The sequence below is a fragment of the Lates calcarifer genome, linkage group LG17 (assembly GCF_001640805.2).
Source record: "Lates calcarifer isolate ASB-BC8 linkage group LG17, TLL_Latcal_v3, whole genome shotgun sequence".
In the NCBI taxonomy this organism is placed as follows: domain Eukaryota; kingdom Metazoa; phylum Chordata; class Actinopteri; family Centropomidae; genus Lates; species Lates calcarifer.
This window is the reverse complement of record NC_066849.1, coordinates 15,875,983-15,894,081: the sequence shown is the minus strand read 5'-3', so window position 1 is coordinate 15,894,081 and position 18,099 is coordinate 15,875,983. Positions and strand designations below refer to the sequence as shown.

Below are 18,099 nucleotides of genomic sequence, written 5' to 3'. Positions count from 1 at the left end.
CAAGACTGAACCTTTTTCCTTCAAGATTTTGATAAACTCTAAAACTGCAGAAAAAAGGAAAACACACATGATTAAATATTGCAGTCTGGAAAACATTTAGAAATTAAACTTTCAGATTTTATCTTTATTTTTTATCCTTTATTGTTCTTGTTCTGCTTGTAAAAATTGTAACTTTTTAAAGACTGTGGCGCCATTTGTACTGTTTGACGTAATAAACAGCAAATGATATTACACCTGTCCTAAATTTCTATTCCTGTTAAACCACGTTTACAGCTGTATTATTGTGCTTTTGTATGATTTGTAATGACGTTTTTGACTTGATTCGATTTGATTAAATGTAAGACTGAAGATGGGACATTTCATTGCAGATTTGGACGTCACTGTACATCTTAATTTTGGTCTTCCAGGAAATGAACACAATACTTGGAATAATTAAGTTTTGCCGCATTTGCCTGCATCCTGGGGATTTTCCCAGCTCTCCGCCTCTGTCTATCTAGACTTCAAAGGTTGAGCTGCTTAAAATCCTTTTGTCTCTGCATCGATCAGCCACAACATTAAAACCACTGACAGATTACATTGATCACATCATAGATCATTTTGTTACAATACAATGTTCTGCAGGGAAACCTCAGGTCCTGAATGATACAGGTCCTGAATGACACACACACACACAGCAGGACAATGCTCTCACCACTCTACAAAAACAGCTCAGAAATGTCTGGAGGAGCGTGACAAAGAGCCCAGTCGAACCCAGCAGCATCTGTGGGACAGGTTGGAACAGGTCAGATCCATGGAGGCCCCAATCCACAACCCTGCTGTCAATGTCCCGGTGCCAGAAACACCCCCATGCCCCGAAGGGTCTGAGCTGTTGTATTATTAGGCAGGTTCAGATTGGGATCTGGGGAGTTTGGAGTCCAGGTCGACACCTTGGGGTCTTTGCTGTGTTTCACGAGACATTTCTGAGCAGTTTTGTGGTGAAGAGGGAGCACTGTCCTGCTGGGGAAGGCCCCTGTCCCTGGAGAGTGTCAATGTCATGGGGGTGGTGTGCTCTGGTGGTCTGCAACAATGTTTAGGTGGGTGGTACGTGTCAAAGTAACATTCAGATGAATGTCAGGACCCAAGGTTTCCCAGCAGAACGTTGTATTGTTACAAAATGATCAATGACATGATCAGTGTCAGATTCTCTTTGTTTATTCACTCAGTTGTGGAAATATATTGTGATTCGGTCAAAAATTCAAAGGAGAGATGATCTGCGATGAATTGAAAATGTTTACTACTGATGACCCATGATTACAAAGTGTAAAAAAAAAAAAAAAAAAAAAAAGAGTGGGGAGACGGAATAAAAACACACCTGAAGACATTCTCTTAATAAAACAGTAATTTATTTCTGACTGAAAACTAAAATCGTCTGAACAGCACATTACAAGGGCATTGTTAAGATATTTTCTCCAAGGCTCAGTGATCACTTTCATACAGTACACTTGGCATGTACACGGCATCTCCTTCAAAACAAAAGAAAAAACAGAAAAGAAAAAAAAGAGAGAGAAGAAATAAGCCCGTTTGCAAAAAAAAAAAAAAAAAGGAAATCAAAGAGTCCATCCTGTAGAAAGATGACTGATTGTACAATTACCAAGCATTTTGGTTTGGTTCTAAGCCACAGAGAAAGAAACCGGATCGCCTGACGACGGCAGACGACGACGGCACAGGAGGCACAAAGACGTGACACAGACAGGACATCCCATAATATGCTCAATACACAATCGACTGGGTTCCAGCTTTAAAATGTGAAATGTTTAATAATTTCCATTGTTTTGTTTTACGGTTATTGTTGTCTAGTTGTTGTTTTTTTTCCTCTTTGTAAGTGAAGTGTTGGTACACTACAATCAAAATCTAAATGCTGCATTCATTAAATACATTAAAATTTGCAATGTAACAAAACCTTTTCTCTGCATATGAAATTCAACACATGAAAACAAAAGATGGCTCCTTTTCTGACTAATGTTTTGTGCACAAGGCCCCTTCTTCCCTCCATCAGACAAACACCTTTCCATTCTTTTTTGTTTGTTTCCACTCCTACCCATGACCACTTACTCCACCCCTCTCTGTCCCCATTGTTCCCTTTCTCTTTCATAAATCCTCTCAATCATTCACAGACTGACAACTGAACAGGAAAAAAAAAAACTTAAGAGTGCTGGATAATAAACATGAGGTAAGAAAGTGGTTTGATTATAGATCATGCAGAACATGCAAAACAGCAACAAAATATAGGGATGGAGAGAGTAGGAAAAAAATATGAATGTGCATTTAAAATTGGGAAAGGAAAAAAAAAAAACACACAGACTTACACAGCTTTGCGTCTTTGGTTATAAAGTAGGTCGAACAATTTTTCACAGCTTGTCATCCCCCTGACCAAACCCCCAAACTCATCTCTATTTTATTCCATTTTGACAAGAAAAGTCTAGAAAAAGTAAATTAAGTTTTCTTTATCGAAACATCCCATCACGTTTCATATCTTAACAACAGGCGTTCTCCTGTACAAACCCTCCTCGCTCTTAATACTTTACACTTTACAAAATATACATTCAACCTGGATTTCACCTAATGCAAGCTCGGCTTTAGTGTTAGCACTATTTCATAAGAAGAAGAATTTCTATTATGGAACTTATTGCCTACTTACTGAGATCTACGTGTTGCAAGAGACTACCAAATTTAATACCTGACAGATTCTAAAATACCAAAAGACCAAAGAGAAAGGTTTCTTTTTTGTTTTTAATAGTATCTCCATGACATTGTTCATTTACATTATGAAAATAGCAGCCCTGAAATAAATAAATGCAAATACTAAAACTGAACTAATGAAAAAAAAAAAAAAGTATTATGATTCATGTCAAAGTATGGTGGCTCTGAGAAAAACAACACAAGCTTTTTGTTGCAGCATATAACAAGCCGAGGCTCTCGACTCGCTCCACTCAAGCCGAGGCGCCCGCCGGCATCCTCTTCCGCTCCGGGAGAACGAATCATCCTCCTCCTCCTCCTCCTCCTCCTCCTCCTCCTCCTCTCCCCCCCACTTCTCCCTCTGCTTTCTGGCCTCTTCCAGCCCGTGGAGTGATATAGGGGGTTAAAAGACGCTGGGAGGAACAGACAGTCTCCGCTGGATGTTTTACAGGACCCTCTCTTCACCCCTCCCAGGGGAGGGTGTGCAGTCCTCATCCACCACTTGTTGCCCCAACAAAATCAAGCTCTCTGTGCCCTTTGACCCCCCCCTCCCCGTCTCCCACCACAAGAACAGCATGCAGTTTTATGGTGCGCACCGGATTCCCCCTGCCCCTCTTTCCTTCTTTTTTTTTCCAGCTTTCCCGCAGCCAAACACTGGGGCCAGAATAAGACTTTTCACATGGGATGGTAAATGTCTTAATAATGTGGAGGCCCGGTGGCGGCAGCGTGCACACACTGAAGCATGGCTCTCGGTGGCAAACAAAGATGTCGCTGTTGTTGATTTTTCCTCGAATGGAACATACTGGATGCAGAGCCGAGCCTTTTTGCTTTATGGAGCTAAGGGGACGGTAGTAGTTATTGTCTTTTTTCTAAACAGGACCCTCCTCTCCTGTCGGTGGGAGGTGTGTGTTTGAGCGTGTGTACTTATCGGTGGGAACAGGGGGATCACGCCGAGGTGATGTTGGGTTGATGAGGGACGCTCTGACTCCCCTCGTGGTGAACCAAGGGTGTGTTGTTGTTTGTAAGGAGTGGATGGTGCTGCTGCTGTTGTTGCAGCAGTGGTGGCGATGTGCTGCTGCTGCCGCCGCCCTGGGTGAGCTGACTGGACAGCTGGCCGAGCTGCTCCGAGTTGGCCAACGACTTGAGCACGGCGTTCTCGCGCTCCAGCACTGAGTTCCTCTCATACAGCTCCTTGATCTGCTCCTTCAGCACCTCTACCTCCTCGCGAACAGCGTACATCAGGTGGCTCTTCACCAAGTCCTGAGAGACGAGAAACAGGAAAATTAACACATACAGTGACACCTGCTCGTTGCTACAAGTACTTTTTTTTAAAAACACAGCAGAGTCCATCATCAAAGGAAGAAAAAGGAAATGTGTCATTTCAGAGCTTGAGGTGATAATGTGTGATCATTTTTAGCAACATGTTCAGCGCAGAGGTGTCATTGCTGTGGGGATTTTGCAGCTGCATTTTCAAGAGGTCGCTTGTCAGTCAAACTGTGTGGGCAACACTGACACTTTCTGGGTTTTTCTTTTTTTTTTTTTAAGCCTTCTGGAAGCTCTGTTGTTCAAAAACTTCTGAGTAGGATACAGCTGAATTGTTCCTCCAATTGACTTTTATGTTTATCCTATCTGGGACAGTTGCGTTGCCCAACGTCACCAGCGGAAAAGTCATTATGAAACAAGTCGCTGTGAGGGCACGGAGAGAGCATGTGTCGCCTGACCGCGTTTTGATTTGTTCTGTGGAAAACTCACCATTGCCTGCTCAATCTTGTTATCAATGGCGACGACGCTGGCACCAGATGCACTGTGGAGAGAAAAGTGCAGAAGTTAGAATGAGATGCAAATCTAATGTCGGCCATGTAGAAAAGATCGATGATATCAGCTCTTTCACATTCACTAAACTGTCAGTTCAGGTCCTTTCACTGACAAACATGACCTGAGATTTCACTGGTAGTTCTGATGTGAAAAAAAAAAAAAATACCCCTAGGGTTTTTTCTGACATGGTTATTTCCAGGGAATGAGATGAACTGATTTGAGATTGACTTTCCAAAAAACACACACACACACGCACACCAAAAATTAAAAAACAAGATTCTATTTTTAGGACTCAAGACAAAGTGTCACAGATGAACGCTTTCAAAGCCTACAGAGCGCCAGTGTTTGACATTATCAGTGATTTACATGAAAAAAAAAAAAAAACACTGGCAGTGAAGAGGTGAGAGGTGAAAACTGACTCATGCTAAAACACTCTGTTGCGTGGCCAGCACAGGTTCTTCTCTTTCCTGTGTTACAACATCACATATTTCTACATTAAGCTGCAAGCCGCTCTAAATTACAGATTACAAGCAGTCCAAAACACTGAAACCGTTTTGTCGTCACCAACAAACAGTCCCATCTTTCTTAGAGGAGGGAGATTTCTTAGGTGCTTCTGTGCTTGGGTCTGTTTTTTTTTTTTTTTTTTTTTTTTTTTTTTTTGAGGGACTTTTATGGCCCACATTAACAAGGAAGTGACACCAATAATGGAGCTACACCATAAACTTCACCAGGTGTAAATCCCCATTCAGACATTCAACAACAACCGAGCCACCTCTCATGACGTTTTTCATCAGTAAAAACCAGACGTACAAGTCTGAATAAGAACATACAGCGAAGGCTGTGTCATGAATGAATCATACACAAACAGGTAAAGAAAGACAGCACTCAATAATGATCTTAAATATTTTACCAAAGAAACGATGCAACACATTTCACTATTTTTTCAGAGTAAAAAAACATTAGCAGGAGCCGCGATAACAGCTGCTGGAGATTGTTTAAATACCAGCATTTCAGCAACTCGTGCTCCTATCAGTCATCTATGCAGTACAAACAGACAACAGGCAGGGAGTGTGGCTTCAATCCTGCAGGACTTATGTTCCGGGTGCGGCTGATGTCGCCGTCAGAGATCAGTTTACATTAGCAGCTGAGCCTCATTGTTCTCCACTCTGTTAAAACACGCTTTATTTCATTGTTCTGGCGGAACACGAAGCATCCACGCCGCTTCTTCGCGTATCCAGCTTTTGTTTAAATGTTATCAAAATCACTTTACAGTAGCGCTACACCTTGTTTTTCCACCCCCACCCCACATTTAGAAACACAAAAGAAAATCAACTTACTCAGCCACGCTACAGATCCTTACACAAAACAAAACCACGCTAAGTTTCGGTGTTTACCTCGCGCGGGGGGGAGAGAGAAAAAAAGAAAAGAAAACTGCAAACAGGTTCTTTTTCCGTCTTAACAAGAGAGCGTTATTCTCCAGAAAAGGTCCCTTGCACAATCGCACCCTCCCGCTCGGATGTGGATGTAAAAACAGAAAGGAAGACCGAGGCGTTTCGGCGCCGCTAGAAGGTGCTCTGACATGAATCCAGAGGCATGAGAGGGAACACAATGTGCAGACACACTAATGATGCTTGAGAGGAGTTTAAGAAGGTAAAACGACTTCAACTACTAAAAAAAAAAAACGGTCCCTCCTGGATCAACACATCTTAAATACATAGAGGTTAGAGAGATGGATGATTACAGTAAAGTAAATATGAAATACACACCTTTGTATTAAATGTATTCATGCGTTTGAGTCTTAAAAATTAAAACAACATTGGTGGGTGCGAGTTTCAAAAAAAAAAAAAAAAAAAAAAAAAAAAAAAAAAAAAAACCTAACAAAGCACACTCACACCTCCTGATTATTCCAGTAAACTACCATAAATCAAACGTGACGTTGGAGCATCACCGCAGCATCATGTGGAGCCCCGAGGGTCCACTCCACATTTACATCCATACATGCTGGCGCGCACGTACGCCGCGCTGTGGGCAGTCCAAAGACTGGTGGTGGTGGTGGGGGACGCGTCGTATAAACACACACCGAACATATACCACCAGCGCTTGAGGGAAAACGTGCTGGTGTGCCACAACAACCAGAGAGAAAGACAGAGAGAGAGAGAGAGAGAGAGAGAGAGAGAGAGGACGGAGGAGGCCTGCATACCTAACAGCTGATGGCAAAACAGTTTAAAGAAGAAGGGAAAAAAAACACGCGCGGGGCAAAGAGTGAGAACAAATGGTCACTGAGTAGTTTGGATGTCAAGTGAGCCCACGATGGCACAAAACACTCCGCTGCACATGAGCACAGAGTTAAATGTGTTGAGTCCATGTGAGGAAATAAGAGTTGGAACAGTGGGAAACGAGACACAAAGTTTTTAGTTAAGTATAATAAAGTAGTAGCGTCTGTAGACATAGATTCTAAGAATCAAACCAGTGGAGAAGCAACACACCCACAGAGAAGAACAAGCGCAGCAGCCACATGAGAATGAACTAATCCCGCAAAAAACACATGACAGAGACCGTTTGTAAAAGTCTCTTACCTGACACATCTCGCTCTATAAGACATCAACCGTCCTGAATAGGTGGGTGAGGTTCCCGGCGAGCAGGGCAGACTGTAGCTCATTTTGCAGCGCATGTTAGTGTTTTTCCTCCAAAGTCTCTCCAAAAAGCGTTTTTGTCGTTGCTGCTGTTGCTTCTCTCGACACAGTAGTCGTATGTGTGTCAACACGCGAATGTGCTTCTTGTTTGACTACGAGCTGAGCGAGTCTTAAAACCCCGCTCAGGTCACATGGTGAGAAAACAAGGGGGCGGAGTTCAGCTTCTCCTCCTCCCTCCACAGCGCGCTCCAGGGAGGACTCTTAAAACATGTCACTTTGTTTCGCTGCCACCAAAAAAAAAAAAAAAAAAAAAAAAAAACCAAACACTGTGCTATTTGAGCTATTTCACTATGTCAAAGTTTATCTCTGCGTCAGCTGTCATGCGTTTCCCAGTCAGAACCGAAGGTGAGCACTGTGCATCGTGTCATGTGGAGCTCAGGTAGGTCTATCCAGCGTTTACCATCCTGCAGCTTCCAGCGCACTGTGGGGTGGTGGTGGTGGTGGTGGTGGGGCTGGAGAAAAGTACAACACACACCACAACAGATGCCACACTTGAGGGAGAAAAGTTGCCTTATTTGCTGCCACTGTGCCAAAAATTATACACTGCCACTCCTGAGGCACTTGGAAGACTTACTCAGAGATTAAGTGTTAATTAAAAAGGGAGGCAGTGTTTTGGGTTTTTTTTTTGTTGTTTTTTGCATGTACTGACTAAGAGGCCTTGATGCCTCTGTTCTTTTCTGTTGGTACAAAATGTTAAACTCTCGATTTGGCAACTGTTTTATTGTTTCAAACTTCATCTCCACAGCAGTTTTTGAACATTTCTGCACGTTAACCACTCAGTGACCTTTTGAAATGTGATCATTCTATAGAAAAACTGGTTCAGTTGTTAAATCTGTAGGAGACGTCAAGTTTAAGTGTGACAAGCTGACTGAGGTGGCTGATTTATTTTTACGAACTGTATGCAAATTCAAAGGCAAATGAAAACACTTGAAGTTTTGGTCACGTTGACTGATATCAGTGTATTGCACATGGCATGTCACACTATATCCACCGGGTGAATCCATGTGCTTTGCCAGTAATCAGATTGGTGATGCAGCGTTCCACATGTCTACAGTATTCCTCCTCTCTCTCCTTCTTTCCTGGGGCAACGCCGAGAACACAACACGAGGCACTGTAAAGACTTTAAAAACGCAGGCTCATTTTCTACTCCTTTGAATTCCTGTCGAATTGCGAGCTAAAAATATTCTAACTGCAGTTAGGAGATGATGTACGGCGTGACAGATCCACACTGATGCGATGACAGTCGGGTAAATGAGTCGCATTCCACAACGAGCGTCTTGCTAGGATGTGTGATCTGTAAGGCCGATAAACAACGCGAGGGGAAGACATTCCTCCCACTGAACCGAGCATTTACACATCTGGGACAGAGAGGGAAAAGAATGTCCACGAGCTGAGGGCCGGATCGTGTTTTTATCAATAACAAAAAACAAAAGAGACATGCAGGTTGGATCAAATTAGCTTGTCAAGTAACTGGGAGATATGGTCTAGAAGAAATGTTATGGAGACAAAAAAACAAACAAAAAAACTAAAGTAATTTGTTGCCATTCAGTGTCCAAGCAAAACAAAGCAAACTGTACATTTTATTCAAGGAGGAAGACATGTGGTGGTTTATATAAGGACCACTTGCTGTGTTAACCTCAACATGGGCCTTCTCCGCAGACTGCAGCAGCGCACACATGCACTCATCCACCCCCCCACCCCTTTCAAACCCCCCAACAAAGTCTCCGGGACCACAAGGCGGCACATTCCAGCTCTGGACACCTCCGGGCCCCGAGGCCAGTGCCTCCAAACCCCAGACATCTGTGTCAGAGCCACCATCATGCTGGGACAGCACGCAGTAAAGCTCCTCGGTGAAGGACTGGTTATCAAAACAGTCCTGTAGCCACAAGGCGTTTGGTTTGATACCAGCTGCAACCAGAGAACCAGAGCTCCTGCCTGCTCGCACACCGCAAGTTACTCAGGAGGAAGGAGTGAATCTGACTTTATATCATATAAGACACGTGCAGGGGCTAAGTGTGGTCTCTTCCATGTCTCTGAGTTTGTCACATGATGTTTTATAGCGTAAGAAATCCAATGTGTTCTCCATTAGGGCACAGATGCACCGGCACACGTCCCGGTCCCAAAGCATACAAACACTCACTGTGGGGGGAGGCAGCTGAATAAATGAGACCACAGTGATAAACCCCCTTCAGTGAGTCTATTTCAAAACAATAGCTGGAGGGTGGGGGCTGTAACAACAGAGGAGTGCGCTCACTGACGACTCACTGTTGTCCCCTTTCAGATGCAGAGACCTGTTTTAGCCTGGCCCTCGCCGACTTCGTCTTAAAAGGTGCAGTTCAGCTCCTTCACCAGAGGAGGTCAGCAGAGGCTCCGAGTCGTTTGGGCACAAAACCTGAGTGAAAACTCACATAAGGGCTTCAGGCAAGAGCGGTTTAGTCATGTCGTCCCTTATCGATCACAATGAACTCATTGTTGCAGCAGAAATCAGCCAGAAGCTTCCATTTTTATGAGGACATTTTACAAGCTGGCTGGGGGAATTTCTTATTTAAAAAAATGCCTTTTGTTCATGGGGCAAAAGCCACTTAAAAGTCTAACTCTTATGTTCATTAACATCTGTATTTGTCATGTAACAAGTGAAACTTTCAATACATTCTCTAACTCACTCAGTAGTATTGTCCAAATGCTAAAAGTGAAAGATGTAAATGTAGCATGTTTTAAGAGAACTGAAAGTGGCCTCTCTATTTAACCAACTGAAAAGATTTTTTTTTTTTTTTAAAAACACACAACTGCATGACCCTGTAACCAACCAAGCCAGCCCCTCAACACTTTGCTTGACTAATGATCACCCTCTCTGAAAACAAAGAGAGCAGTATTTTGCAAGAGAGCCCTCTCAACAGGGGACCTGTGAGCCCCACATGTTTACCTATCTAGTTAGATAAATTAGATCATGGCAGTGGTCACATCCAGTTTTCCACAGAAACCTCTGCTGTTAGAAAAAAAAAGGTTTTTCATGGAGATCAGTTATTTTAAGAACATAAATTGGTCAAGTACCACTTTTATTTTATTTTTTTTCTTTCTCTCAAGAAAATTATTTAAACTTGTCCAGAGCTGCAATTAATAACTGTTTTCATTATCAATTAATCTGCAAATAATATTTCAGATGACATAATATTTGCTTCAAAAAAGACTGAAAATGTTGAACTTTTAATCCGACAAGTCTCCAAACTGCTTAGAAAAAAAACCCTAATTTGCACATCTACAGGTCTATTCCTTGACAAAACCGAGGAAGACTGTGATATGATCGAAAGCATCAAAGAGCTGAAGAAAACTTTCCTTTTTGCTGTTAATTATTATTTAGAACTTGACACAAGATTCAAGATGAATGTTTTTTGCAGTGTAATCTTTCCATGTTAAGTTCTTCCACTGCAAAACAGTGTGGGTAAAAGGCTAATCTGCATTGCAAGATGTGTGAAACTAGTAACGTCATCAAAATGCTTGACACATGCCTGATACCTGGGTATTATAGGGGGAGAGACAAGTTACATAACTCACAATGAATACCTGGCATTTGGTGATGCACTGAAAGATGTATATTTCCATTTTGAACTAAAACAGTCACAAAAGAAAGAATCTTGACCAACTGCATCTGTCCTCATCGCACTGAAAAGCTTCAAACAGTAATGACAATTGCAGGATGCTGGAAGTATGTTAATATGTGCCTCTGAACGTGGTGGATTTTTCGGATGCTGTATTGTCGGGACGTGTCGTCTACATAAGGGGAGGTCCTTGCAGACACAATAGAGACTAAAAAAAACAAAATAAGGCGGACCTCAGGGACCCCTTGTCTGGGGATGGAAGTTTTATTTGTCCAGTACTAAATCAGAGTCATGAGTGGGTGTGTCTGCTGCCACTGAGCTTCCTCGTAAACAGCCCAAAGGAACTGTCCCACTCGCACCCTCGCCTGTTACATAATCCCCAGACTTGTGCACAAACATCGCCTCGGTCCTCGGTGTCCCTACGTGATGTGCTCAGAGACCATCAGGCCTGTCCTGTCCTGTCCACAGACACCTCTAGCAGACGTCTTGGTGGATGAACCGGACGACAGGGAGCATGAGAAGGAGTCAGGGCCCTCAAGGGCTCGATACAATCGAGGGGAAGATCTGAATTCTTGAAACAGTGGATGAGCTTTATCCATCATTCCTAATTTAAATGGGTTAAGGAGGACCTCGTTATTTCAGCCTGTCTAGGGGCTAAAATAACTTCCCAGCAGGGATGTTTGTTAAAGGTTGCTGAGCCATCCCACTCTGCTCCTGAAGAAGTGATAAAGAGCCACAGTGTAATGTTACCATCAAACTCTCTATACAAACACGGCGGGGGGGATCGGGGGCATGGGGTCCCTCCAGCCTTAAATAATCACTGCCACAACAGTGTTCAACTAAAAGCAGATCTTCAGCATGCGCCATGTGCCTCGATATCATATTTCACTACTTTTTCTTTGCCTCCCTTGCCTGGTTGGGCCTGTGCCACTTGTTTGGCTCAATGTGGATTAAGACCCCACTGGAATGTGTTAAAAGTAATAGCGCTACTCCTGAGGCTTTAATGGGAAAATCCTGGCACCTCACCGTTAACGAGCCTCTGTATTCAGCAGGGCATTTATCACGGGATCAAGGACTTAGCCTCATTTGGGCTCCCTCTCTGAAGCACAGGGTTTGGGTCAGACTAATGTCATTAGGCACACAACACTTGGCCCCGATACGTGTCTCAGCCATTGTTTTTCACTGCATCTTCAGTCTGGGTATTTTGCAAAGCTTGAGCTTCGATTATGACTTGACGTTACAAGGCAGGGAAGCAGCTTAAAATTCTAGAAAATGGGTTTGTGGCCAGAAGGTCAACTGTTTTTACAATCTGGACCAAGAGAGAAAATTGAGTTTGAAGATCCAACAGTCCAGTCAGTTAGCCAACTGACAAAACTAACAACTAACTTCCGATAACTGGTTGATCATTCTGCAGCCCTAATTAAGTTGGGGGTAACATGCGATCTGACCCTCTGCTGGTTCAGTGGGGATGTTTAATTGCGAACAGTAGAAGCCTGTGGTTATATTAGGTATCTCCTAGGTGTGAATGCCTTTAACCGACTATGTGTGAAGCAAGACAATGTTTAAAAAAAAGAAGTTTCCAAACATAAAGTTAACAGGACAAAAGCGACGCTGCCACACAGTGCCGTCTTGACGTGAAGTCCGTTGCGTAAGCAGTTTGAAATCTTTGATGGTTATGATCTCCATCCATCAAATCCTCCCTGTGTCTATAAAGGCTCCTTAAGTTTGAGATCAGACTTCCGCACAATGTCAAGTCTTGTCATGTCCATCAAAGATCTGCAGTAAGTGATTTAGCTGGAGGGGGGGACCTCCTGTACAACTGCTGAGTAATCCGTTCAAAATGATGTACTTACTGTTGTGTGCTTCTAAGAAGGACTCTGAAATTGAATTGGGCTGGGTCCTCTGAGGATATGCCCCCACAGCCTGTTAGCAATTTTGTGTGTGTTTTTCATCGGTATGGAGGGAGGGTGACTCCAATTATGTCAGTGCCAAGAAAAAATTTAGGTGAATATCCAAGTTTTAACAGATGTTGCATAAACTGGTAACAGTTTAGAGAAGATACTTGATTTCACAGGGGGACGATAAAGGAAGATTGCGGAGAAATGACCGACTAAGCCGATTAAGGAGTTTACCCTTATGGGTATGCCCTATCAGCACATCATGAGGGAAACTGCAGCTTTCCCACGTTCAATTTTCCTCATAATGAAATGTTTGTTTCTGAGTCATAAACACTGGCTGCATACCTGGTCTGGATCAAATAACCCTACCATGGCTGAGCGTGGGGCCACTGATCAGGTGCGCTCAGTCTGAATATAAATCTGTCTTTTCTTTATTGTCTGTAATCATGAAGCTGATCACTGTGGACAGGGGGTGCAGTAAAAGGACTGCTGTTGCTTTACTTGGGACCAATCACAGCCTCACAATGAATCCATTCAGCGGATCAACAGATCATTTTCCCAAAATGTTTACAGAGGCAGAGTGTAACTTGTAATTTAGTTAGGCTAAAATAAATTAATCTCTTATCTCCCTGTATGGAAGCAAATAAAGGTCAATAAGATTTTGAGCTTGATGTTCGAAAATAATTTCTAAACTTATAGTTGTTTATCAGCCTTGAAAAAACACTGCATGGGAAATTTAAGATTGTGAATATACAGGGAAAAATTTGAAGTTCTAGGAAATATTTGAGGATGTCAAAATAAAATTTGTGCACAAATTAAATCAACGGTGAGGTTACATAACAAAGAAAAAAGCTTTTGTGAACATGTGAGTACAAATTTAAAACGAACAACTGGGAAAAGTCCAACACTGTGTAACTGGGGTTACACATACAACACAACAATATATGCAACACCTATGCGTGTTACAAGTACAAATTTTGGTTCAGCTTTCATAATCAAAATTAGGGGTAGAATTTGCATTTTAACTTTTTTTAAAAATTTACTTTCTGCTTTGAATCTGTACCCAGATTTTTGCATTTTTTTGTCTGTCTTTGTGTAACCTCACTGTTTATATCATTTTTGCATAAATTTTATTTTGACATTTAAAAAAAAGGCTTTCCAAACTTGAATGTCTCCTGTAGAATCTTGGTTTACCAAAGATGATATACAGCCCCTGGTTTTGAAATGTATTCTGAACATTACTTCACAAGCACTAAATCTTCTTGGCCTTTATTTCAGTCGATAGAGCTGAAGCAGATGTGGCACTGTAAACAGGCAGGCATGTTTTGATGCCCACAGCGTAGTAGAAACTTGCGCAAAATACCACGGCTGGTTGTGCAAAAGTGATGTGGGGGTACGCTGCCCAACTGAAGTTCTACATTTTTTCACAGAGCAATCATTTTCAAGAATGCCTCTTTATGCCCTCAAACTGTTTGTGAGCAAACCCCCAACCCCTCCTTTGCTTCCAACAAGTCCGACCTTGCAGGAGAGCTGGATCATGACAAAGGGAGGTGGAATGAGAGGCGGAGGCTCCCTCAGGTTTACCTGCGGTAAGTTGAAAAGTTTTGAATAAAGCTGCACTGTTAGTCACACAGCCCAGAGGCAAACATGAGCTGGATGGAGAACAAACAGAAGCACTGAATCTTTTGCCAGCCGCGACAAAACACACACACACACACACACACACACACACACACACACACACACACACACACACCACTCAATGATTAATAATAATTAAATCAAATTGTTCATATGACTGATCCCTTTGATCAGAAATTAGAAATAATAAATGGAATCAAAAATATAAACTATGCTGCATATGTGAATATAAACCAGAGTGACAATGTCATAAATTTAAAATACATTAGCATAATTTCCCTTGCAGAAGTGCTTTTGCTAAATTCTTATTTCAGGCACTGCCAAATATAAAATTTGGTCATAGGATGCATTTAGATCAGAGACTGGTTGTGTCCCAACTACAAGCTGAAAAGGTATTTGTTAATCTCTAATACGCTTGGCAAAACACAGCTGAGTCAGAACACACATTACAAACTGTCCCATTGTGCTCAAAGTTGGCAAATTAAGCAGAAGTCAAAATGCAAAATAAGCCAAATTTTTCTGGAGATGCCTTGGGACTCCCTCCTAAAGGATCTTCGTGTCCTTGGACCCAAACTGGGAACTGCTTCCTCTGGGCACTTTGCTCAGACATTCTCATATCATATTATGAGCAAACCACACGTCCAACATCAAGGATCTGACTTTGTCAGTGTTTGCTGACAGCCGATTAAAAATCCATGGCAGGGAGTCAAAACCTCAAACAGCCTCCATGAGACAGGACATGGGAACAAAAACGTGGTTGTGACTAATGCAAACCACGGACATATTTACGTCTAAGTCAAAACCAACTGACTTTCATTTTCCTTTGGTTATGATGCTAATCAACAGGTGCTCGCATGCTGCGGAATAATTAACCATCCATCTGTAACACAGGCTAACCTGTATGAGGTTAAGAAAACGTTAAAGTATTTCCATTACTCCACAGGTATGCAATCTGTTCTGCATTGAAAACAAAAAGCAACAAAAATTACACAAATAAAAACACCCAAATACTGGTGCACTCTACTGGTGCACTCTATACTCTATAGCAGAAGTCCACAAATGAACAATTAATACAGAAAATCAATATAAAACATAAAATGTAGTAACTACAGAAAATATAAAGCAGTAAATTCAGAAATTAAAGAAGCTGCAACTAGCAATTTTTTTGATCTTCTTGCCTGAAAAACCGATCAGAATATTGCAGATTAATTTTCTGTCGATAGTCTAATCAATTAATTGACTGATGCTTTCAGTACAAATACTCACTTCTTGGGCTTTAAAAGTGCTTTGCACGATGAATAAAAGCTGCTTTGAACTGACATGTTAAGTTAATTCGATTTAGCAGCATTTCACACAAAAAGGCCCAACAGTCATGACAAGTTAATCACTAGCACAGCTCTATGTGTCAGCCTATTAGGCTTTAGGATGAGTTCTTAAACAGTACAAACTCATTTTAAAAACAATTCCCAGAATCAATGAATCCAAGCCCATAACAACCAGCATCTAACCTGAGTATACAAATGACATACTTGAGAGAATATTACGTCATAAAACACAACCTCTGTAATGTTATCTCAGTGTGATCTTCTATTTGCAGAGCTAAAATCCCCTGGCGCTATGCTGCACACATCGTAAGGCCAAGAGAAACCTGAGCGCCGCATCCTCGTGACTGGCACAACGTAGATGTTCAAAGTGTCACCGAGCCCTGAAGCCAGATCAGAGTGATCACAAAACCGTATCTGGACGCTTCCCGCAGTGACATGCCTTCCTCCATGCATTACACACTCGCAGCTGACGAAATGTCCAGCTTGACAAGTCATTTCTTTTCTGTAGTTAGTCTCAAAAAGCAAAGTTTGCCAGAGAAGTGAAATAAAGATTCATTCATGTAAGATTTTGAATGCAACAATGAAGTTGCTGATAGCCGGGAACTACAATTTCCATCTGATAATACAGTACATTCAGTTTTCTTTACACTAAGCATTTTATCCTAGTAATGGCAGAAACATGTATGCAACAGTATTTAAAACATAACGAGTCACTTTCACACTTCTTTCATCTCTGTTTAAAATTCTAAATAACTTTTGCTACTGAAACCAAGACCAAGGAAACTATTTTACATTTAGTGTTTTTTGTTTTTTTTTTTAAATCCAAGGTCACCCACCAGAAAGGTAGGGACAATCTTAGGCAGAATAACTAATGAAGAAAACTACTCAGAACCTTAAAAGACTTTGTGGATATTACAGCTTAAGGTCAGGTAGGATCCTTGATGACACCTGAGTTTTAATTGCAAACAAGGCAAGTAATCTTTCAAGAACTGATTCTTCTCTTGATTCTTGTCGAATGACAGTGTCTCACCTTGCTGGCAACACTTGACTGACACAATTTCAGAAAACTGACACTTTGGGATTCTATGAATAACTAAATAACAAGTTAAGTTGGACATTTTCTTGCAAGATGTGCTGGGTTATGAGGGTGAGGGGATCTGGGTTAACCAGGCAATCCAGGCCAAACACACACGCGTAAACACACCCAAGCTCATACCTATCGTTGACGGGCTTTGACCCTCGTAATCTGCTAGGCCGGAAAGCCTGGTAGAAAGCAGTGGATGGGTTCCTGCATTTTAATGGAGGGGGGAGGAAACAGAGACAGGAGAAACATGAGTAAAGGAAGAGAAACGTGCGCTGATAGAGTGAGAGAGAGCAAGAGACATGCTTAGAGAGAGAGAGAGAGAGAGGAGAGAGAGGAGAGAGAGAGAGAGAATGTGAATGAGAGAGTAGAGGAAGATCCTGAACCACACTGAGAGGTCAGAGGAAATGATGATACAATCCAGATGGCCTAAGCTCTATTCAGAAATTACATGATGTAGCAAGACCAAGGGCACTACGGGTGCATTTTTCCAAGTCGTAAAACCCTATCATATACTAGCGCTGACTGGTTGAATTACTGCCACCTCTTGTTGTTCATTATAATTCTAAATATTTAATAACAGCTTTCACTTAAACATTTCAGTGCTAAACCAACAACTGTTCCAGTTAAGTTTTGTAAGATGTGACAATAACATTAGTACAGCTTATTCCTGGCAAGACTCTTCAAAGTACATAAAAATTAAAAAAAAAAAAAAAGATTTCTAAAAGCCCAATAAAGCCCAGGAAATTAATAGTAAACTGTCATTTGTCTTGTGGCCATAATCTTACTCAACGTAAATCCCAAAATGCTGAAACGACTTAAAATGGAAAACATGCTCTCCTTATCTGTTTCAGTTTAGATCATCATGTCTTCTTGTACTGATGTGGTCTAATGTTAATAACACAACGCAGAAAAGGATACTGTGACATTATGACAGATCTCATACTGAATTATATTTTAACCCTACAACTTGCTGACATGTCAAAAGTCACCACCAAATCAGAGACTGTTCTGGACAGGACGTTAACTTTGTTGAGTCTCGTCAGCTGTCAACGTTCATGAATATACTACTGCACTACAACTAACTTGGCCAGACTGATTTGTAGAGTAGAAAGTGAACTTCAAACAGGGGCGGTTTTTCCTGACACGGCGGCTAGGGGGAGATAAAATTACGAGCCGCATCAAATATTTATCAGCATTTGGGTATTTGCTACCACACGGTGTTAATAATACACAGAGTTCATAATGTAAGCTGACTGTGAATCTCAGTCTGTTAAATAAGCTTGACTACAAAATTACAGACCAAAATTGTAACTTTTCAAGTTGGATTCTATT

The 18,099-nt window shown here is 41.8% G+C and overlaps 1 protein-coding gene across 2 annotated transcripts in view; it reads right to left on the bottom strand.

Annotated features, from left to right (window-relative positions):
- Positions 1 to 1,360: 1,360 nt before the first annotated feature.
- tsc22d2 (TSC22 domain family 2) overlaps positions 1,361 to 18,099 on the bottom strand; it is a 37,567-nt gene continuing 20,828 nt past the window's right edge. Inside the window, exons 2-4 of one of the 2 annotated variants that reach the window (XM_051077328.1) lie at positions 16,900 to 16,971; positions 4,468 to 4,519; positions 1,361 to 3,975 (exon numbers count right to left, since the gene is read on the bottom strand). In XM_051077328.1, coding sequence (XP_050933285.1) covers positions 3,661 to 3,975; positions 4,468 to 4,519; positions 16,900 to 16,971 — 439 coding nt within the window. In that variant the 3' untranslated portion in view covers positions 1,361 to 3,660. The remainder of the gene's footprint in view (positions 3,976 to 4,467; positions 4,520 to 16,899; positions 16,972 to 18,099) is intronic. The other variant, XM_018673101.2, reaches the window with a different exon arrangement.